This window comes from Silurus aristotelis (genome assembly GCF_946808225.1).
Source record: "Silurus aristotelis genome assembly, chromosome: 1".
NCBI classification, from domain to species: domain Eukaryota; kingdom Metazoa; phylum Chordata; class Actinopteri; order Siluriformes; family Siluridae; genus Silurus; species Silurus aristotelis.
In genome coordinates, this window is record NC_139574.1 from 15,583,404 (window position 1) to 15,608,279 (window position 24,876).

Below are 24,876 nucleotides of genomic sequence, written 5' to 3' on the forward strand. Positions count from 1 at the left end.
GTTTATACAGTGGATATACAAAGTCTACAAACTCCTATTAGATTTCAGGTTTGTAAAATTCCTGAAGAAACAACAACATAAAGGTCAGACTTGTTACATCCTTAATGTGATCTTCCAACAAACAATAAAAAAAAAAACTTGATTGTACACCCTGGTTGTATGTCTGAACACCCCCTGCAACTAATACTTTGTGGAAGCACGTTTTGCCATTATTATAGCATCAAGTGTTTGGGAATAAGTCTCTGTTAACTTCACACATCTGTGAAGTTATTTTTTTTATCCCACTCTTCTTTGCAGAAAAGCTAGAGTTCCTTTAAAAAAAAAGAAAAAAAGGATCTTCTTTGTACATCTCTTTTTAGGTCAGTCTATAGGTTTTCAATAGAATTGAGGTCTGGGCTCTAGGTTACTGATTGGGATTTTAAGCCTCAGTATTGCCAAGCTGTCATTCTTGGGCTCTTGAGCAAGGCCCTTAACCCTCTGTGCTCTACTGGATCATGGCTGACCCTGCACTCTGACCCCAGCTTCCTAACATCACTGGGATATGCAAGGATAGAATTTCACTCTGATGTTACATACATGTGACAAGTAAAAAAAAAAGAGACCGAAACCTGTTCCAGTTTGACAGCGCCCTTGTGCACAATATAAGCTTTAAAATATGGTTAACATGAGTAGGAGCTCTGACCTAAATTCTAATGTATTTAGCTTTAAAGTTTGATAATCAGTATTTATAGCAACATTTTATGTATAGAAATATGCTGTGTGTATTATTTACTTTAGTAAAAGTTTGGAAAATGTAAAATTAAGAAAACAATTGGGTAATTTTTAATTTGATGGTTGCAACACAGCCCAAAAAGTTAGGACAGGGCAATGTTTACCACTGTGTAGCATCCCCTTTTCTTTTAACAGCAGTCGACGTATCTCTGGGAACTGAGCAGACCAGTTGTTGAAGTTTTGAGGAGAAATGTTGTCCCATGTGTGTCTGATACAGGATTGTACCTGCTCAACAGTCCTGGGTCTTCTTTGTCATATTTTTCTGCTTATAATGTGCCAAATGTTTTCAATTAGTGAAAGGTCTGGGCTGCAGGCAGGTTAGTTCAGTGACCAGACTCTTCTACTATGAAATCATGCTGTTGGAATAGATACAGTATGAGGTTTAGCATTGTCTTGCTAAAATATGCCAGGCCTTCCCAGAAAAAGATTTGTTTGACTGGAAGCATTTTTTTTTGCTTTAAAAGAGGTATATACCGTTTAGCATTGATGGTGCCTTTCCAGATGTAAAATCTGTCTATTTTCTTGGCAGTAATGCACCCCATAGCAAAGAATTTTACTGTGAACTGTTTTCCACTTTCCATTTTTGGATCACGTTCACATATGACTTCTTCTGTGCATGAAAGCTTTAACTGGCATTTGTAGATGACATGGTGAACTGTGTTTACAGACAATGATTTTAATATGTGTTTCTGAGGCCATGCAGTTATTTCTATTAAAGAATCGTGCCAAAAAAAAGGGCCCAAAACTCATGGGCATCTAATACAGATTTTTGCCCTTGTCCCATGCGCACAGAGATTTCTCCAGATTTTCTAAATCTTTTTATGATATTATGTACTCTATATGATGAGATATTCAAAGTTTTTACAATATTGATAAACATTATGCTGAAAATGTTCCACAATTTCTAGACACATTCCTAAAGCTGTTTCTTTTGGTGACACTTAATTTTTCAGCCTTTTTTTGCTCTGTCCCAATATTATTTGAGAGGGGTTTCTGCCATATAATTCTAATTTACCCTATTTCTTCTCACGATTAGTAAATTTTCTCTGTTTAAACATTTGATATGTTTCCTTAGTTCTATTGTGAATAAAATATTGGTTTATAAGATTTGCATGAGGTTTTATTTAATTTCACACAACCATTTAAAAATTTGGGTAAATTATAATAAATGCAATAATTGTGTATGAGACTACTTCAATAATTTGGTAAATTTATTCCACTGTATGCAGTAAATATCCAGTGCAAATCTAAGTTTTGTTGTCTGATTGTTTGTTCCAGCTTGCTGCTAAACTACATATCAAGCAGTAAGCAGTATTTTAAAGAAAAAATATTATTAATAACTTCATAGTTATAGCGTCATAGGTGGGTTGTTGTTTAGAATACTTCCTGGGCTTTTAAGGGTAAATATAAACCCAAACATCAACTCTTATCTCTTATCTGTTTCCTGTTATCTGCTTCTGTACTATTTTCTACCTAAAATCATTTGCTGACACTGAGGTCACTTACAGAATCGAATATAACACTATAAGTCACATTTATGCTAATAAATCTTTGACACACAAGATATATACAGTTTTTTAAGATCACAGCAGTAGTATACTAGGGCCCACCTGCTATATATACCACCAGGCATCAAACAGAAACTATCAAAATGGCTTGGTATGTCTCTTTATTAAATACTGATAAGCAAAAGAACACATTCTCATTAAAACAGCCAACAGACAAAATATTGCAGAAATAAATAAGAAAATTGATAAATGTGTGTGAGAATAACTACAGAATAAACTATAGAAAATTTTACAATTAAAAACAAAAAAAATAAATAAAAAATCCAGTAAATATCAATGTTAATTAATCACTAATCTCGAACAAATTGTATGGGTCAATAGATGCCTCAGAATATAATTTTTTATATAATACATTTTTATTTTTGTTGTCTTACTGATTATTTAAATGCCATGTAACCTTTTACTACCCTTTACCTCATGATGTTCTGTTTTATGTCCTGAAATATTGGAGCAGAAAAACCCTGTATAGAATCTATATACCAATTGTGGGTTTAATGACATAGAATGAAAATAGGTTTTTTTTTTTATATCAAATTGGAAGTATATACTTAAATTTTAGGAATTTAAAGAGCAAAAGATCAGCTTCTATGGACTGAATATAGAAATTACTAAATAAATAGCGTTGTAATGATTTTGTTTTAAGACTTTTGAACGGCCATTCATTTTAAGCTTCAGTAGAGGGCAATATAACCTAAACCACACATCACCACTTATTTAAATAATAACAAGCCTGTCCATTTGTGCATTTATGAATTTTAGCATTTCTTTAACGTTCTAAATCAGAGCAGGGATATCAAATATATACTATGAATATAATATTATTATTATATTAGATTCTTGTATTCATGCTGGAAGAAATGTATATTGCTTGAAATTGCACATGGTCCTCTTTACAAAGATTACAGCAAAATGGCAGACATTCAATAACCATCCTTCCTTCCTTCCTTGACTTAAAGGCATGGCATGACATAGTCAACACACCATCAGCAGTGGAATTTTGTTTAACAAACTGAAGCATAGAATGGATGAAACAATTGAAGTATAAGTACCTTTAAGTGGGAAAGGGAAAACATGTTATACAAATGCCTACATGACAAAATGGTGCTAGCTATTGTAGTTTTGTGGCTGGTATGGTTTAGCCCACATATCATTTATCAGTTACATTAAATAAATCATAGGTGTGGATGTTCTCTTTTGCTTTTGTAAACCATTTATGTATAATATACTTAATGTGAACATTGTTTTTCCAAATGTCACTGGTGTTTTTCTGGCCCATTAAAAGTTGCCTCTATTGCTGAAATTGTACCTAGAGTTCTAACAGAAAGACATCTATTTTTATGTCTTATTTTTCGCACATGCCAAAGGCTGTTTCTGCAAATGTCACAACAAGTAAGCCACAATAATTTTATGCATGAGCCTTATGTAAGTGCAATGCTTTTTTAACCTGTCCTATATTCTGACCTAAATCACAAAATAATGCTGATTAAAAATAGGAATTCAAAATTTAAGCCTTAGGAATGTCATGATGTTATATCAGAGAGTGATACATTTCTCTGATATGCTCAGAAAGAAATCTAGGGCATGTAATCCATTCTTCTTATTGTTTGGTCAGTGGTGTGTAAATGGACGGATATTACTTTGATATGTAAAATAAGAGCATGAAATGTACTCGGTGGTCATACAGTTTATCCATACTAGTTTTATCCAGGATCATTTGTATAAACTACTTGAATAAACTATGTTTTAGTGCTATTTTTCTCATTTCCAGTACTGGCTGTCATTACATTGTCCATAATTTAATTATCTCTTTATATATTTTAAGTTCTCTTAAAAATGGCACAAGTTCACAGTTATTTTTTTCTACATTGTTTTATGTTTTACTGCATATTGATGCATATCTGTTCAGATAATAGCCTGCAATTTTTAACATTTAGGTTGGTTTAATCCAGAACCTATACATTTTACTCCTCAATTCAGTTTTGAAGTAAAACAAGAAGCGAATTTCAGTCTACTTCCTTTTGTTCCTGACCAGTTTTATTTGAAAAAATTAGGGGTTTCCCTGTTTGATTTTTTGCATGCGATTTTGCAGCAGTAGGAACAAAAGCAAGCTGACAACTCTACTGAGCAATCCCATGTAAGACGAGAAAGGCTTTACTGCTTTGGAACACAGATTAGCGGAGCTGGCAGTGATCATGGGACAAAGAAACAAGGCCTTTTAGTATGAATGCAGCAGTGTATTGAAATGCAGAGCTCATGAAAACCTAATACAATTATCACATTTACAGTACAGACACAGACCCTGGGGTGCTATCAGACCCTGGTGTGTTATGAGTTGAAGAGGAACTGCTTTATATTAATAAAATGATTTAAAGGGTGGAGCATCATATAAGGGGGTGTGGTAACATCAAACCAGTAGGTGACCCAGAAGAACCTAGAAAATGTTGTGTGTATTTTGCCTCTTTTTTTGGTAATTTAGGACACGTATTAAAAGGAATAAGTGTAGAGAGGAAAAGTGCAAAGAGAAAACAGATATAAAGAAAAGCATAGATCTCAGTGGAATTCAGTCTGTGCACCCTGCTGTTTGTGACTGCTGTGTCATTCTTTGCATGGCTTGGAACACACAATGTTGTATCCAGTTGTGGCTTTTACAAAGAAAAGTAAACAAAACAATTGTCCATGTCGTGTCTAACATGTCATTTACTTTTGAATAATTTTGTGTTTAATGAACTGTAGTATTAAAAAGCTGTTACTGTACTAGTGTACTGTGTTGTACTGAACATCACAGCACATCATGCTTCTATTGCTGTTATGATATTGATATTGCTAAAATGTGGCCCACTCTGGTAGAAAATTGCTATTGCAAGCTACATTTGTGAAGGGGATTGTGGCGCTCATGTCATATTGCACAGATTTTTGGCACAGCTGTAGTTGAAAGAATTGTCCACACCATTATTGAAGTTTCAGTTCGATTTTTATTTGTATAGTGCTGTTAACAGCATACATTGTCACAAAGCAGCTTTGAGGAAATGTATATATTCTGGATGTATTTCAAATTCATAAATGTATCCCATATGAACAAGCCAGATGGGACTGTGGGCTTCTATTGTTTTTGACCGCTTAAATAGCACATATTGGATACTAGAAACCAAGAAGTTGATGCACAGTGTGAGCATGTGAGGGATGTGTGTAGATGTGCACATGAGTAGTGGCTATGAATTCCAGCCTGCTATTTTCTATGTGGCCATGTTGAAAAACTCAGCGCTCAAGGACAAGTTAAGGTTTTGCTTGTATTGTAGACACTATGGTCACTGAACCTGAGCTTGCACTGTCAGTGCTGATAAACCTCATCTTCTGTCTCTCCCTTTGTTCGGAGATATGAAATGAAGACCAATAAGGATCATGTATGACCTTGGTTAATTCAGATTGTTTGTTAGGCTGTGTGTATAAGTGTAATACCTGTGTAAACATGTTTTTATTTTCATGGACATTTGATTTATCAATACATTTAAATATTGCTTATAATGTAGTAAAAAAATTGTAGCCACTGTCTACAATTTTTTTACTACATTATAAGCTGCTGTGTCTCTCCCTTCCTCTTCACAGTCTGTTACACTTCAAGGTCTATCTGGCAGCCTTCTCTTTATTAAATTCCTGCCTGTTGCTATGCAGTTAGGTGACCCATGTTAAGCTGTATCCTCTGTATCAGCTGGTAATACCTTTGCTCTTTACATTTTTGGCATCAACATTTTATAATTTTTTAAAGCATCTATGCTTTTTGGTAAAAATGTGAAAAGGTTTGTTTTCCTACTCATTGTTCAGTCTAGCCAATCGTGCTGTGCTTTTATAGTGTGGCTATAAGATGTCCCTCTTCCTAGTCACTAGCTCTGCACTGTGCCATGTTGACCCCATCATTTGTAAGCCTCCACATATTGTGCTCGGTTGTAGCATGGCTCTTTTATAGGAACTGTCAGAAATGTCACTACAGAAATCGCAGCAGCAACTGAATAACAGAAATGTATGACCCTTAATGACTTAATAACTGCAAGTACTTTACCATGTTTTTCCAATATTTTTTATACAAGGTTATACTAAGGTTCAGATTTCTGGCTTTTAACATCTTATTTTTATTGCCCTAACATCACCCTTACTCACCAGGTGCAATGTTCTGAATTTGTTCTGAATTTGAAGTGAACACTGCTAATCATTTTAACTATAAATGAAAGGCTTTTACTGTCACATACCATGTTTTTATAGATCTCTTTCAGGATTATGTCTGCATTGTGTTCATAGCCTAAAGTTCAAAATAAAGAGATTTTTTCAACTAGGTGACCATATTATGTGTTGTTCATCATTGGTTGTATATACATTTATTAATTCATTTTCAGCAACCACCGTGTCAGGGACAGACACATATCCAAATTGACTCCTTGTATTGGAGGCAATTCTGGTTCTACAAGACAATATTTATAAAAATGTTCAGGGCTTTTATTTTCTCATTATGTCAGCCAATGGGAAAAGACTTAAAAAAACTAAATGTTTAAATCCCTGTAGTAAAAATTTGTTTGTGTGAAGACACTAATGTCTTATAAATAGTTACAGTGGCTAAGTGAAGTATTCACCAATCTCCAATATACAAGCTTGCTAATGATAATGCTAACTCGTGATATGATATGATATGAATGATAACCGCTAATGATAATGGTATTGTGTCGTTGAATTTTTAAGAATGAACCTGACTTTCTTCTTTGGTTTAATTTAAATTTCTATATTTTATCAAAAAAGCTTTAAATGCTGTTTCAGGGGGATAGACCATAAGCATTTGATTATCCCTCCCAGTCAACACTGCAAAGCAGCTCCTTTGTAAACTCCTTTGTACTTCTGGTAGGAAAAAAACTAAAACCTCAAAGACACAGAGAGAGAGAGAGAGAGAGAGAGAGAGAGAGAGAGAGAGAGAGAGAGAGAAAGAGAGAGAGAAGAGAGAGAGACGGACAGAGAGAGAGAGAGAGAGAGAGAGAGAGAGAGAGAGAGAGAGAGAGAGAGAGACGGACAGAGAGAGAGAGAGAGAGAGAGAGAGAGAGAGAGAGAGAGAGAGAGAGAGAGAGAGAGAGAGAGAAGGAGAGAGACGGACAGAGAGAGAGAGAGAGAGAGAGAGAGAGAGAGAGAGAGAGAGAGAGAGAGAGAGAGAGAGAGAGAGAGACTATGCAAAAAAATTATTTAAATTAAAGCAACGCAAATCCTCACCTGGAAGTCATTAATACTCCTTTACACCTAAACCCACTCAGTCTGCCATATATTATATGTACCCATTTTGTGGATCCTACAGAATGTACAAGCAAAGTGTATCCTGCCTGTTTTCAGTGTACAATCGTGTTGTATATTCTGTTTAATACACACTATATATCCAAGTTTGATAGTGTAGTAAATATACTCTAGAATGTATAGGCAATGGTTACAGAGTATATATCACTTTTGAGATAGCTAATGTTAGAAAGGTTTGTACACAGCCCTTTCTACAGGTATTAAGTACCAAGACCTTCAAATCTATAATAAGAAAAATATCAAAACATTTTTCTAGTAATTTTTTTTTTGTCTTTTCTGTGTTCTTGCATAGATAATATTTGAACAAGTTCACAGCATCTGACATGTTTTTTTTTTTTTTATCTGTCTTGTAGATAAATGCATAGAATTGTGTATATATAGAAACTGGAGTGATCTGCACTTCCATTAATCAGCAGATTTGAAGTATTTGTTGATGATTATACCTGCATGTGGTTGGCTTTTGCCTTAAAGTTATTTCCTTCCATAACCAGATTGCAGATACACAATTGTGTATTTTTTAATCTATATTTATACAAAGCTGTATAATAAAATCTCACATATACTATATAGATTCATACAGTTGATTCAAAATATTTCAATTGAAACAAATCATGTAATGTATGAGTATATTCCTACATTTAGTTACATACGCACCTGTCTTTCTCAGACTTCTAATTAGGGCCTATTGTATGATGCTTTTGGCTCTAATCAGATAGCAGCTCTCGGAGGCCACTCATGGGCACACCTGTTAGCAACAGGGACACAAGAGCAATTCATCATGCTAATGTAGTGCTAAAAGAAAAGTTAATTAGTGTCATCACCAGACAGTAGAAACCAAGAGAGTGGACAATGGCTCATAGGAAATAAAGGATAAAAGACTTTCTGGCCTACTAATGTTTAATTTTGCTCAGCAAATTAGAGACATAATGATAATCCAGACTTGTCATACTTTGTCCAGATTCATGGGGTTTTGCTTCTTCTTCTTCTTCTTCTTTCGGCTGCTCCCATTAGGGGTCGCCACAGCGGATCATCCGTCTCCATACCACCCTGTCCTCTACATCTGCCTCTTTCACACCAACTACCTGCATGTCTTCCCTCACCACATCCATTAACCTCCTCCTTGGCCTTCCTCTTTTCCTCCTACCTGGTGGCTCCATCCTCAGCATTCTTGTACCAATATAATTCATGTCCCTTCTTTGCACATGTCCAAACCATCTCAATCTCGCCTCCCTCACCTTGTCGCCAAAACATCCTACATGCGCTGTCCCATTAATAAACTCATTTCTAATCTTGTCCATCCTCGTCACTCCCAACGAAAACCTTAACATCTTCAGCTCTGCCACCTCCAGCTCCATCTCCTGACTTTTACTCAATGCCACTGTCTCTAATCCATACAACATTGCAGGTCTCACCACAGTCCTATAAACTTTCCCTTTCATTCTTGCAGATACCCTACTATCACAAATCACTCCTGTCACTCTTCTCCACCCACTCCACCCTGCCTGCACTCTTTTCTGACATTTATCATCATCCCTTCAACTTCCACCTTCACGATCATCACCCTGTCAGAAACTCTCTTCACCTCCACTACACTCTTACTGTACTCTTCCTTCAGAATCACCCCTACACCATTTCTCTTTCCATCCACACCATGATAAAACAGTTTGAACCCACCTCCAATGTTCCTGGCCTTACTCCCTTTCCACTTGGTCTCCTGAACACACAACATATCTACCTTTCTCCTCTCCATCATATCAGCTATCTCTCTCCCTTTACCCGTCATAGTACCAACATTTAAAGTACCAACCCGAACCTCCACTCTTCTACACTGCTCCTTTCCCTGCCGTCTCCGTAGACGTCTTCCTCCTCTCCTCCTCCTCCTTCGGCCAACAGTAGCCCAATTTCCACCGGTACCCTGTTGGCTAACGATACCTGTGGCGGTCGTTGTTAACCCGGGCCTCGACCGATCTGGTATGAAATTCTCATTTGTGATCCGCATATTTGATTTGGCACATGTTTTACGCTGGATGCCCTTCCTAACGCAACCCTCCCCATTTACCCTGGCTTGGGACCGGCACTAAGAGTGCACTGGCTTGTGCATCCATAATGGCTGGGTTATTCATGGGGTTTTGCTAATGATGGCAAATACAGTATTTTCCAGTCTTGAGGCAGTTTTCCAAGAACACCAGCTCCTGAGTAATTACGATTAATCGGTTACAAATTTACATCACGATTACAAATCTGAAGCAAGTGCACATAGCATTTGCATTTTGTAGACCATTCCATATTCGTTATTCTATTCATAATAATATTAGGGTTGCTGGCATTTGGTCTTGCAAATGTAGAACTGAAATGTGTAAGCCATAAGAAAGATTTTGGGATCTGTTGCAGCAATTTGAAATCCTAAATGATACAGGATTCACTATTACTAATGGTTATATGTTTTGTATAAAAATACATAGATAGTATAATGTATTTTTGTTATATGACAAAATCTGCCATAGGAATTATTCATCAGAAGTCATTGTTATTTTATATTAATCTGAGATGTAGTCTTCTTCTTCTTCTTTCGGCTGCTCCCATTAGGGGTCGCCACAGCGGATCATCCGTCTCCATACCACCCTGTCCTCTATATCTGCCTCTTTCACACCAACTACCTGCATGTCTTCCCTCACCACATCCATGAACCTCCTCCTTGGCCTTCCTCTTTTCCTCCTACCTGGTGGCTCCATCTTCAGCATTTTTCTACCAATATAATTCATGTCCCTTCTCTGCACATGTCCAAACCATCTCAATCTCGCCTCCCTCACCTTGTCACCAAAACATCCTACATGTGCTGTCCCTCTAATAAACTCATTTCTAATCTTGTCCATCCTCGTCACTCCCAACGAAAACCTCAACATCTTCAGCTCCGCTACCTCCAGCTCCACCTCCTGTTTTTTACTCAATGCCACTGTCTCTAATCCATACAACATTGCAGGTCTCACCACAGTCCTATAAACTTTCCCTTTCATTCTTGCAGATACTCTTCTATCACAAATCACTCCTGTCACTCTTCTCCACCCACTCCACCCTGCCTGCACTCTTTTCTTTACTTCCCTAACACACTCTCCATTACTTTGCACTGTTGACCCCAGGTACCTGAACTCCTCCACCTTCTCCACCTCTTCTCCCTGCAACCGCATCACTCCACTGCCCTCCCTCTCATTCACACACATGTACTCTGTCTTACTCCTACTGACTTTCATTCCCCTTCTCTCCAGCGCATATCTCCACCTTTTCAGGCTCTTCTCAACCTGCTCTCTACTCTCACCACAAATCACAATATCATCTGCAAACATCATAGTCCAGGGAGACTCCTGTCTGACCTCGTCCGTCAACCTGTCCATCACCACTGCAAACAGGAAAGGGCTCAGGGCCGATCCTTGATGCAGTCCAACCTTCACCCTGAACCAGTCTGTCGTACCTACTGCACACTTTACTGCCGTCACACTGTCCTCATACATGTCCTGCACCACCCTCACATACTTCTCTGACACACCTGACTTCCTCATACAATACCACAACTCCTCTCTCGGCACCCTGTCGTACGCTTTCTCTAAATCCACAAATACACAATGCAGCTCCTTCTGTCCTTCTCTATACTTCTCCATCAACATCCTCAAAGCAAATAAGGCATCTGTGGTGCTCTTCCTCGGCATGAAACCATACTGTTGCTCACAGATGGTCACCTCTTCTCTCAGCCTGGCTTCCACTACTCTTTCCCATAACTTCATGGTGTGACTGATCAACTTAATTCCCCTGTAGTTACTGCAGGTCTGCACATCTCCCTTATGCTTAAAGATCGGTACCAGCACACTCCTTCTCCATTCCTCAGGCATCCTCTCCCCTTCCAGAATCCTGTTAAACAATCTGGTTAAAAACTCCACTGCCATCTCTCCTAAACATCTCCACGCTTCTACCGGTATGTCATCTGGTCCAACCGACTTTCCATTCTTCATCCTCTTAATCGCTGCTCTCACTTCCTCCTTACTAATCCTATCTACATCCTGCTTCACCAACTCCACATCCTCCAACCTTCTCTCTCTCAGATTTTCCTCATTCATCAGCTGCTCAAAATACTCCCTCCATCTTCTCAACACACTCTCCTCACTAGTCAACACATTTCCCTCTCCATCCTTTATTGCTCTAACTTGCAGTACATCCTTCCCAGCTCGGTCCTTCTGCTTGGCCAATCGGTATAAATCCTTTTCTCCTTCCTTAGTGTCCAACCTCTTATACAGTTCCTCATATGCCTTTTCCTTGGCTTTCGCCACATCCCTTTTAACCTGCTGCCGCATCTCCTTGTACTCCTGCCTACTCTTCTCATCACTCTGTCGATCCCACTTCTGTTTTGCCAATCTCTTTCCCCTAATGCTCTCCTGCACTTCCTCATTCCACCACCACGTCTCCTTGTCTTGCTTTCTATTTCCAGATGTCACACCAAGTACTTTTCTAGCTGCCTCCCTCATCACTCCTGCAGTAGTTGCCCAATCATCCGGCACCTCTTCACCACCACCAAGCCCCTGTCTGACCTCTTCCCTGAACCTCACACTACACTCTTCCTCCTTCAGTTTCCACCATCTTATTCTTCTTTCAAACCTTACTTTCCTCCTCTTCTTCTTCGCCTCCAAAACCATCCTACAGACCACCATCCGATGCTGTCTAGCTACACTGTCCCCCGCCAACACCTTACAGTCTCCAATCTCCTTCAGGCTGCATCTCCTACACAGAAGATAATCCACCTGTGTGCACCTTCCTCCACTCTTATACGTCACCCTATGATCCTCCTTCTTCTTAAAATACGTGTTCACCACTGCCATTTCCATCCTTTTAGCAAAATCTACCACCATCTGCCCTTCCACATTCCTCTCCTTAAAACCATACCTACCCATCACCTCCTCATCACCTCTGTTCCCTTCACCTACATGCCCATTAAAGTCTGCCCCAATCACCAATCGTTCTTTCCTAGGTACACCATATACCACTTCATCTAATTCACTCCAGAATCTTTCTTTCTCCTCCATCTCACAGCCAACTTGTGGAGCATAGGCACTGATGACATTTATCATCATCCCTTCAACTTCCACCTTCACGATCATCACCCTATCAGAAACTCTCTTCACCTCCACTACACTCTTACTGTACGCTTCCTTCAGAATCACCCCTACACCATTTCTCTTTCCATCCACACCATGATAAAACAGTTTAAACCCACCTCCAATGTTCCTGGCCTTACTCCCTTTCCACTTGGTCTCCTGAACACACAACACATCTACCTTTCTCCTCTCCATCATATCAGCTATCTCTCTCCCTTTACCCGTCATAGTACCAACATTTAAAGTACCAACCCGAACCTCTACTCTCCTACACTGCTCCTTTTCCTGCCGTCTCTGTAAACGCCTTCCTCCTCTCCTTCTCCTCCTTCTCCTCCTTCGGCCAACAGTAGCCCAATTTCCACCGGTACCCTGTCGGCTAACGATACCTGTGGCGGTCGTTGTTAACCCGGGCCTCGACCGATCCGGTATGAAATCTGAGATGTAGTAATCTTCTAAATCAGCCTATTAGTGCCACACATCAGTCTTGGTATATTTTATGATATACTACATTTTTGCGCTGTCTACGAACACCTCAACACACTATGTTGCAGTATAACCAGAGGAAGAGTGAGGTTAACAACTTGATTTAACTGTTAATACTTTATTTAAATCAATAATCTTTAATAACTGTTGAAATCTATCAGGCTTTCTTAGTTCAATCTATCTAGTTGTAACTGGGCAAAAAATGTGTGAAGAGATTAATTATAACTTTAAATAGTCATATGAAAGCCAGTTGGTATACCAGGAAGGTCTAATAAGAGCTTGCAGGTTATAAAGGTGACTGAACATCAAAGTGCTCTACACCTTGTTTAGACCAAAACACATCTTTAAAAAGGGTAGTGGCAGCTTGGTGGGATTTGAGCTTGTGACCTTCTAATTCAAAGTCCAATTCCTTAACCACTTAGCTACCACCACATTTCTACAGGGCATGAGCTGAAAACTTGACAAGTCACAGAGGAAAGCAAGCAGCGAAGATTGTCTTGTTTTTGTGACAATCTTCGCTGCTTGCATTCATCTGTGACTTGTCAAGTTTTCAGCTGGTGGTGGTAGCTAAGTAGTTAAGGAATTGGACTTTGGATCAGAAGGTCACAAGCTCAGATCCCACCACCACCAAGCTGCCACTGTTGGGCCCCTGAGCAAGGCCCATAACCCTCCCCTGCTCAGATGTAAATCGTTCTGGATAAGGGCAACTCCCAAATGCCATAAATGTAAATGCAAATGTGTCATGTTCAGCAAATCTAACAAAGACCATGTGTTTAAAACGCTCTAAAAGTGTGACACTTAATCCCAATCCGGGGCATAAAGCGCTACTCAAAATGAGAACATATCCTTCTGGACTGCTGCTTAGCCCCATAAATTTTGGATTTAGGTATGAATTTTCTCTGGACCACATGAAAAGACCTGTAACCATTTATAGATATACACCAGAGTTGTAGTTCAGCTGGGGAGAAGACAAAGAAACTTGTATTTTGAAACATCTAAAATATTTTGACATTTGTTAATTCAATTTGTTATTTCAGTATTCTTGATTTGCATTCAGTTGTTTTTCATTTGGCAAGGCCGTCCACAGTGCTGGAAAAGATTATTAAAGTGACATATCAAAAGTAATGAGACAACCCAGCTAAGATTTTTATCTTAGCAGAACATTTAGGAACTAATGATTTAATCTTTCAGAACAATTTTTGAATGTTCTCAGATTGTTTTGCCATAAAACAGAGGCAATAATAATGTTTGCATAAGGTTAATATTTAAGTGTATTTGGGAACTGCTGTAATAGTGTCACACCAAATAACAAATTGAACAGCAAAGCATTCTTACAGCTGGCGTTTTTATAACAGCCCCATCTGGGGTGCATTCCCCTGCCTTGTGCCCAGTGTTACTGAGGTAGGGTCTCAGTATATATTACAACCCTGACCAGGGGAAACGTGTTCAACAAATAAATGAATCACTAAATGATTGGATGGAGAACATTGTAGAAATGGATAAATATTTTGCAAATCTGTGTATGTTTTAGTATCTATGGCTCAGTTTTACTGATCAGAAGGTTCCAGGACCCCTAATCTAAAATGTCCTTGCAGCCTGCTCAACTTACTCCTTTGTGGCTATCACCTGTCCTCCATTTTGACTTTGCTGCAGTCACACTGCAGAAATCTTTTTATTGCACTGCATTTCTTTCCAAAAATGTGATGAATAGGACGCTTTTATGGCATTTAACAAGTTTCTCTGCATTGTTGAGCATTTTTTAACGCAAATTGTATTATTAACATTTTTCAATTTATATATAAAATCAATGAACCTAACTCGAAGCAATTTATTCAACTGTATGCGAATCTATGACGTGCATTATGCTCTTTTGGTTGCAAGGAGGCATGGTGCTTTAAGAAAAGCTGTTGAGCACATCAAGGCCTAGTATTATCAAAGGTACAGTTGAGTCTAAAAAGATAAACAAGGACTACCTTTTTCAACTGGGCTAAACAACACAAATAGCAATTTGTTTTTCAATTTAAAATAGACCTGGTAAAAGAACTGTCTCAGTTTTTTTTTTTTATCATATTCAGGGGACGTGCCTTCAGGGGACATGCATGAAAAATAACTACCTATACATACTCCCATTCACTCATACATTTCATGCTCATGTATGTAAGTCTCCATGGAGTAATCCACCCCATGCCACTCTGACCTATATGTGAGATACCACACTATTTCTTGGGTTGCTTTAACACTCATTTTTCTTTTTCATTCTCACTGGTCTCTGAAGAATGAACAGCTTGAGTAATGTCTTTCACCTACCATAGGAAGGATATTCATCCTTTCATTTTTTTTTTTTTCAAACCCAAAATATTAAGCTCTTAATAATATTAGTAAATGGTTAAGAAATAAGCAAAAACGAAACACATAGAAAAGTAACAGTATGGGATTGTTTTTCCTTTTAATTTATTTAAATGTTTGAGCCTTGTAAATAAAACATGTTGAATTTTACATCATACATTTTTATCATTATCATGCTTTTACCTATGTGCTCAAGAAGACTATATGTTTCCTTCGCTGTTTCTACTTTTCCCTTAACAGTCCACTGCAGCAAAATAAAAACAAGCAAAATGAAGGCACAGGAGCTCCCAGGAGTGCACTTGTTTCATTCTCAAAACGAAGAAGTGAAAAACATTTGTGTTTGAACATACTTTAATATATTAGTATTTTTCCTACTTGTCACCATAATGGTTTGTATACCATTGGGCCATGGCTGTTGTGTTCATATACAATGGAAATATTTAAAATAAAATACAAGTAAGTAAACAGTCGGGTTTTCTTCCTAAAATTATTCACTGTACAGTCATCACAGCTGCTAGCCTGAATATGTCTGTCAGTGATTTAAGTTTGTGTGCTAAAGTCTTTGCAAAACAGAAAAATTGGTAGCCCGGCAATCCGTGCTTTTTAACCATTAAAGTGTGACCACTAAAGTCTGACATACCACCATTTTCCCCACCATTTAGATTCAATTGTTTACAGTTCTTTTTCTTAGTGCTGTTTTGTAAAAACAAATGGCGCTTCTGATTTATGGCATCAACTTCAAATTGTTATTCTTTACACTGACAGGAAGGATCCAATGTCCTAGTCTGTTTAATTTCTCATAGGAAAAAACAAAGCCATAGATTACAGTCTGTCAGGTCACATCTGTTCCGTATGTGCAAACCACTAATATTCTGTCAAAGAGAAAATCCTTTTGAACAATAGATTGAAGGAAGTTGGGTCCCCCTTAGGCATTCTCTTGTTCCCTATCTTCCTGTTTGTCTCATTTTTTTTATTCATTTTTCAAACATACACATGTACAAATCCAGACAGCCAGTGTCATCTGATTATATGTTGGTTCTGTAATTGCAGCCTGAAGGAGAAGTTGGTCATCTAGAGGAATAAATAAACCCTCATCCCTGTACATCAAACACATTCAAATGCATTCTATTTATACCTGAACCTGGGCAGGCCGCCTGTTCAAACACCATCCTTTCATCAATAGTAGTAATAGTAATATCTGGATTGTATCATATGAAGTGGAGCAGGACAATTACAAAGCAAACAGAAAGATACAAGAAACAAAAATACCAACACACTATTTGTTGTTTAATATTATGAGTGTTATATATATTTTTTGCATGATGACTAGATGATATTGTGGAAAATCTAATGAAATAAAAAAAAAAATTTTAGTTGGCGTATCAGAAGTATAGAGACTTAATTCATTTTAAATCTAAGCGTTACTTTGACAGTACATTTAACATGAGATTATAACTTCTACCGCAGTCTCACTAAGTTAAAAATGAACCCAAATTGTGCCTTGTTCTAGCCTTTTTGTATTTCTTACTGTATGTGATTAAAGCATCTTTTCACTTGTGTCTAAGCAGCTGCATTGCATTGCAGAGCTCAAAGTCACTGAAACTCTGTGGCAGATACAGTGGGCCTCAAGAGTTTTATTTTTCATTTAAAACAGCTAATAAACAAATGCATTTTATAATTATAATTTTTTTGATTTCCAATTATTATAATTTTTTTGATTTCCAATTAAATTATGAATTGTCATAAGTCAGAAAGGATTGTATAATAAAAGGTTACTGTTCTACTGTGGTTCAAAAGCCAAACTGTCACTAATTTGTCTCACAATGACTTTCAGAAATGCTTAAATAGCCAAATATAAAAAAATGTCTTCCAGTAACAGAAAACCATTTTTTAAAGCTTAATTTTGAACATTTGTTGTGCCTTTTTTATATTTTTACTGCTCAGCCTCTCTCTTTAGGTTCACAATGCAGACAATAATGGATGACTGTATTAAATCAAACAGAATGTTAGCTGTAAAAATGGAATAAGAAATAAAATGAAAAGGTAAATCTTTGCTCAATATTGAATGCGCTGAAGACAAACCTATGCCATACCTGCAAGCAGAAGGCATTAGATTTATTACATATAAGCAAACATTAGTAAGTACATTCAAAATAAACATTCTAAAGAGATGAACGATTTCACTTTAGTAAGATTTTACTGTGTCCTTCAATCACCAGACTTCTTCTCCTGCACTGCTGCGTGTGCTCATTCTCCCTCTGCTGTACAGCCGCAGCAGTTCTAGAAGACTGCGGGCATAGGCATCACGCAGGTTTAGCCCTACTGCTGGCTGCATCCCATCTGAGGTTGAGTCACGCTTCAGACGCTTCAGTGCCTCACTGTGCCGTAGCGCTACCTCTTTCATCTTTAGCGTGAAGTAACAGACTGAGAAGCGGTCGTTGATAATGGCAATGGGTAGAGCGAGAACAAGAATGCCTGAGAGAATGCAGATAAACGCCATGACCTTGCCAAAGGCCGTGTCTGGGCGAATATCCCCATAGCCCACGGTGGTCATGGAAGTGGTGGCCCACCACCAGGCACAAGGCACGTTGGTAAATGAAGTCTCAGGCATGTCATGCTCAATGGCGTACTCCACCATGGCGAAGATAGAGATGCCAACGGAAAGGAACAGCATCAGAAGGCCGACCTCTTCATAGCACTGAGCAATCGTCATGCCCAAAGACTTCAGACCTGATCAGCAAAAGTTATACACAGGTCAAATGTTTTCAAAACCCCTAAAACACTTTATGCATTAAAAATTATTTAATTTATACAATTAGAAATTAGACTGATAAAAATGGAGATTATGTTCAGATGCTGCTGTATAGAACAAACTATTGACTGTATTTAGGATTGACTTACACAAAAACTGTGTTTTTACTAAAGCGTGCACAACTTTATCATACCTCAGATGTTATTATAAACTAAAGCATTAATTCATTTATGTATTAATTTATTTATTTATTTATTTTGCACTGGAGAGAAGGGCAATGAAAGTCAGTAGGCGTAAGACAGAGTACATGTGTGTGAATGAGAGGGAGGGCAGTGGAGTGGTTGCAGTTGCAGGGAGAAGAGGTGGTGAAGGTGGAGGAGTTCAGGTACCTGGGGTCAACAGTGCAAAGTAATGGAGAGTGTGTTAGAGAAGTGAAGAAAAGAGCGCAGGCAGGGTGGAGTGGGTGGAAATAAGTGCAGGAGTGATTTGTAATAGAAGAGTATCTGTGAGAGTGAAAGGGAAAGTTTATAGGACTGTGGTGAGACCTGCTGTGTTGTATGGTTTAGAGACAGTAGCATTGACTAAAAGACAGGAGGTGGAGGTGGAGCTGGAGGTAGCAGAGCTGAAGATGTTGAGGTTTTCGTTGAGAATGACAAGGATGGACAAGATTATAAATGAATTTATTAGAGGGACAGCGCATGTAGGACGTTTTTGGGGACAAATTGAGAGAGGCTCGATTGAGATGGTTTGGACATTTGCTGAGGATAGAGCCACCAGGAAGGAGGAAAAGAGGAAGACCAAAAAAGAGGTTCGTGGATGTGGTAAAGGAAGACATGCATGTCGTTGGTTTGAAAGAGGCAGATATAGAGGACAGGGGGTATGGAGACGAATGATCTGCAGTGGCGACCCCTAATGGGAGAAGCCGAAAGAAGAAGAAGAAGAAAAAGAAAGCACATCATCTTTACATCATCACATCACACCATGTTTACAGAAAAGCACATCATCTGAATAAGGACAGTGTCATTTTTTTGGTCAATTCAATGATTAAAAAATGACTCATGCTAATTAAAAGCATGAAAATCATACTATATTTCAAACAGACAGTAAAATTCCTGAGGTTAATTTAATATTTTGTAGCTGCATTTAACTGTGCACACAATTAACTGCCTGTACTTGACTTAAAAATAAAATACACAATATTGGCAAGTGCTGGAGCACTATTAGCTTGTACATAATGAGAGCAAAAGCTGTAATATTAAAGGAAACCAAATGCAGTTGTTAATATAATAAATGGCAGTTTGACACTTCAAGTAGCAATATTATTGCAATATACTAGACTTTTATTAACTGTCATTTTCAGCAGCCAACTTCAAATACAATCATAGTCATATTTCATATTTATCATTTTAGATTGTCGCTTGATTTTATGTAACAATATATTGACAAAAAGGTTTTCCTTCTTCAGTCTGTATCTTCTTTGCTTGACTTTTTTATGTTTAAAGGCAATTGATTGGTGAAGACAATAATGAAACATTTATACTCAAGCATAATGGCATAATTTGTAGACTTAAGTGTCCGACATGGCTTTATGTATTTAGATTCCAAGGCACTCTAAAACTCTAAAGGACATTTAACTATTCTTTTTAGCAATTATGTTTCATGAATTCATTTTGCCAGTCTCCAAATCAGGTGCCACATCAGCTGGTTTAATTAGTAGTAATCTTTATGTGCCTGTTTGTCCCCCTCACTGAAGTGTGCCATTATGTGCCTTGAGTTCTTTCATTTCCTCACACCTTAAACTCTATGGCTGTAAATGAATAAAACTTGTTTACACATGTTCACATATATATGCAATCCAGGCTACCTTTATTGACTGCCATATAACCCTGATTTTCCATAACCAGATAAACCACAGTAAAAGGCAAACCCATTATGTGTGAGTAAAGTGTATATATAGAGTAGAGTGTATATAACCTCACTCAATATTAAAATGCAATGGAAATAATGTCGGCTGCTGATTCCATCATTCTGTATTCACTACTGATTTTACAGTGCCTGTTCATCAACATTGATCTGAGGCTGTAATGATTTTATGTGTTTTTAATTCACAGGGTCAGAATTGTTGGATGATGGATATCATAGGTAAACTGCACAAAACCCTATGATAAATAAAATCAAATTAAATAAATGCAGTTTAATTGATACTCAATGGAAATGGTTTATTCAAAAAATATCTAAAACAATGTTGTACCTTTTTACAATTCGTCATGGTAGCATATAATCTCAAGTAGTACCTAGTTTCTTTACTTTCTTTTAGGACTTTAGGCTATATGCACTAGTACCCTGCTGTACCCACTTCTGTCTGCTCTGAAATATAATTTTCTTTAATTATTCAGGACCCGCTCAGGACCCTCTCACATGATATTCACAAGATCAAAGCCAGTCATAATGTGGTCTGAAACTTTTCTGCTTTCACCCTCCTCTGCCCAATCTCTTTAAGAAGAGTGTCCCAAAATGAATAAATGAATACATCTGCACTTTTTTTCTCTATCTCTTTTTTCTTCCAAAATAGCTTGGAAAATAAAAGATAATGAATGATGGTATCAGCTAATGGAAGCATAACTAGAGAGAGCAAAAAAGATACCTAAATCCTAGTAAGAAGTGCACTTTTTCCGAACAGTTTCCATTTGAATTTAATTCAGTTTAATAGTGTTATTATAAATTGCTAGTTGAATGGCGGATTTAGGCCATTTAGAATGACAGAATGACTCATATGCTTATATGTGACAGTTATGGTTTTTTATTGAGCATCGTCTTTACCAACAATTAATAAATCTAAAATAATCACATTGAAGCTCTTACTTGGGAACCATTCTCAAAAACATGTCTATATATAGATATATTATAACAAATACATTCAGATTAGATTGATTTTGGCTTTTTAAATTTTTTTTTATTTTAACATTCTGACTTTTTTCCTTACATTTAAAAGGCTTATGGTCTTTTGTATATATCACATATCTTTATATATATATATATATATATATATATATATATATATATATATATATATATATATATATATAAAACACAACAGTTCTGACCAATTTTATCTTTCCTCTGAAACTTGTCCCCAAATATACTTCAAGCATGATATAACTTTTTTTTTTTTTTTTTTTTTTTTACACAAGCACATGGACACTTTAATGACAATTACATCACCCTGAGTCACTGAGAATCTGTACTTCTGTCATACATATCCATCCACCCATTCCTTCTATAACTTCTATTAATTCATGTGTGTATATACATCTATATACTTTTTTAAGCTAGTGTGTGTATGTGTGTGTAATATATATATATATATATATATATATATATATATATATATATATATATATATATATATATATATATATATTATTCATACTTGTACTCAGATTATATTTTAATATTTATTTTTATGTTACCTTATTACTTATTTTTTTTATCTTGTATTGTATTTCTTTCATGTTTACAAGTTAGGCAGTCTTAAAAAGACATTTCACTATATGTCATACCCTGTATGAATGTGTATGTGATTTTAAATTTAAAGATACCTGTGGAATGGCGTCCAAGTTTCAGCATTCTGAGAGACCTCATCAGTCGCAGGACCTGCACTACCCTTCCCACGTTCTCCAATTCTGTTGATCCGCCATGCAGATTCTCCACTGCCAGCGTAATATAGAAAGGCAGGATGGCCAGCAGGTCAATGATGTTCACCACCCTCCTGCTGAATTTACATTTGTCCTTCACACAAATGAACCTGAGAACCAGCTCCCCTGTGAACCACACAATGCAGATGTACTCAAGAATATCCAAGACAGGTGCTCCTAGGATAGTAAAGTCCAGTGAGATCAGAGCCATGTTCAAGATGGACATGATCACAAAGAACATAGACAATGTCCCATATGTTTTTGCTGCCTTGGATGAATCAGGCTTCTCCATCAGGTCCCAGAGACGCCGCCGAATGTCCTCACAGAGTACGCCACTGAAATCATCCTCCACACCACTCATTTCAACATCCTTTCCAATATCTATGGATTCCTTCATCTCCTTCTTTCGGTAGTACCTGTCTCTGCAACAGTGGTCTATGCGGAGCTCATCAATACCCCAATATTCAATTTCTTGCAGGAATGAGAACACACATAGTTCCTCTCGAACATGCAAATGGCCGGTTTTGTAGAAGTTCATGATGTACTGGAAGGTTTGAGAATTGCGGTCAAAAAAGTATTCATTTTCCAGAAAGTCTGCATCATCACACAGGTCTAAAGCTGAATCTCGAGTGGAGAGTGCTAGTTTGCCCAGGCGTGTCTCTGGATGAGAGGCCAGCAGCTCTTGAGAGAGAATGTAACGGCTTCCTCCGACATTAATGATAAAGAAGTCAAGCGGATTGTCAGTTGTTGGAGGAGGTTCGCTGAAAAATACACTGGAATCCTGAGACAACACTGAGCCACTGTCACCATTGAACTCTGCTGCACTTGATGCATCACTAATCATAGTGAAAAGCCTTTGCAAAAAAAAAAGTAAAAAAAAATAGAAAACCATTAAATAATTATATGCATTGTTTACAAATTAAAGGTCTGGATATTTTTTTTCATGTTGCCAATCATTAACCTAATGACCTTTAAATTCTAGTTTGATTTTATATATGCATATTTAATATATTCTGTATGTACAGTAGATATATTTTCCAATGTAGGCTAGAATGCTGCAGAATTTACTGAATGAGTCCATCCCCTAAACATTTTCCTCCACCACACAGAGGGAGGGTAGAAGCCCTTGGCAGTGCCCTACTTTTTCAAAGCTGCTCAACGAGATTTAAATATTTTAGCTGTCCTTCTTAATGAATTGCTTTAATGCTACTATTCTTGTAATCATTAATTTTCTCGGGTAACTTCCTCTCTATAATATTGTCATGATAGTAATTTTGAGACTTGCATTTTTAATCAGATCTCATTAAAGTGCAGGAAAGATGTCCAATGCCATAGAGAACACACAGATGTGCTGCTGCACGTTAAAACAATGTATTTTGGTTCCCCATACCACTGTTTAACATATATCAGGATCTTAACATGGTCAATGCTGGATAATCATTGGTGTGGAGTTTAGAAAACAATCAATCCATCATCTGATGAATTGAGTCCAGCTTGATTATTATGGGATTTTTAATATAGGCTTAAAAGGGGTACAGGTTTTTCTAATTAAAACAGATTTTTTTTTTCTCTCCAAATTAGGAACATGCTTTGGGTAAAGAAAACACCCAGTATTAAGTAAAGACTATGGTTCCAGAAGAGATTAAATTCATTCCAAAGGATTATTGTTTTAGTAATACCAAAGCAGCAAATAATCACAGTAATTAGAGTACCACACATCTTACTTGAACAGAAGTCGATGTCTTGATTAAAGGTAGGAAGTTCACAGTTCATGCTCCTCTTTGCAGTTCCCTGTAAGAGCTAGTCGAGAAGATGTTGGCTCCTGATATTCCAGTGCAAAGTTGCAGGTGTATAGCGCAGTCCGCCCTGTAAACGTGCGCCAAACCCCCAGAAGTGCGCCGCGCGCGTTCGCGTCTACGCGCAATTGAAAGATTTGGAGAGCTCGTGATGGGCGACTCGTGCACGAGCCGCGCGCTGTAAACGACTCCTGAGTGTGTATCAGATGAACCGATTCACGAAAACGAACGGAACGAATGTTAATAAACTGTGCTTGGTGCGTGCTAGCGTTTGGGATTTAGTGCATGAACATTTCACTCCTGCATTGCCATTTTATTGCCTTGTATTTACGTGTGATCATTTTATTCACACAAACATTCATGCATCCAAGCATTTACCCCCTATTTTCCTATTGCAACAGGGATTACAGTGGGGTTCAAAAGTCTCTCATCACATCTAAAATCTGGTATTTTTTTTTTTTGTTTTGTTTATTTAAAATATGTCAAATTAATAGTTTTTGAAATATATAAACGTGTTAATTAAAAGTAATATTCTACATTTTTCCCAGGTCCCTATTTAAATGTAAGGAATATTGTGATATTGATCATGCAGTGTGCAAAAGGTCAGATTGTCCTCATGCATATTCAGTTCAATTGAAGCTTGTGTTCAGACTATTTGAATAGATTTTTTTATCTAAATGGATAACAAGGCACTAAAATTGTGGAGTGCAATGAATACTGCAATGTTGACAGGAGGTTCCAAAGATTCCACTGTTCACTACAGGGTTGTTCTCAGTAATATGATTTAAAAGTAAACTGTTGTATACAAAACCGAAACATTTTCCTCGTGTTCTCTAGTGATCTCAGATTCATGTAAATAACAAATAACACCCATAAAACTTTAGAGGCTGTAATTAATATGGTAATTTACAAATTAAATACTTACCCTCATGACTCTGAAACCCCTAAATTACCAAATGTATGTGGACACCTGACCATATCACCCATAGTAAACATACAATTGTTTAC

General features: G+C 37.4%; 1 protein-coding gene across 1 annotated transcript; it reads right to left on the reverse strand.

The window, feature by feature from the left end:
• Positions 1 to 15,700: 15,700 nt before the first annotated feature.
• kcnv1 (potassium voltage-gated channel modifier subfamily V member 1) lies at positions 15,701 to 24,044 on the reverse strand. Its single transcript, XM_083547117.1, has 3 exons — positions 23,797 to 24,044; positions 21,977 to 22,926; positions 15,701 to 18,355 (listed from the first exon to the last, which is right to left on the reverse strand). Exons 2-3 carry the CDS (start codon positions 22,914 to 22,916, stop codon positions 17,838 to 17,840), a joined length of 1,458 nt encoding a protein of 485 aa, XP_083403243.1. The 5' UTR covers positions 22,917 to 22,926; positions 23,797 to 24,044; the 3' UTR covers positions 15,701 to 17,837.
• Positions 24,045 to 24,876: the final 832 nt, after the last annotated feature.

What these genes read in the sequence shown, in the direction of transcription:
- kcnv1 (XM_083547117.1), bottom strand. Translation starts at nt 22,916, where the DNA reads ATGATTAGTGATGCATCAAGTGCAGCAGAGTTCAATGGTGACAGTGGC. An exon ending in ACTTGGACGCCATTCCACAG is followed by an intron (nt 18,356 to 21,976) that starts GTATCTTTAAAT and finishes TTTGCTGATCAG; the next exon opens with GTCTGAAGTCTTTGGGCATG.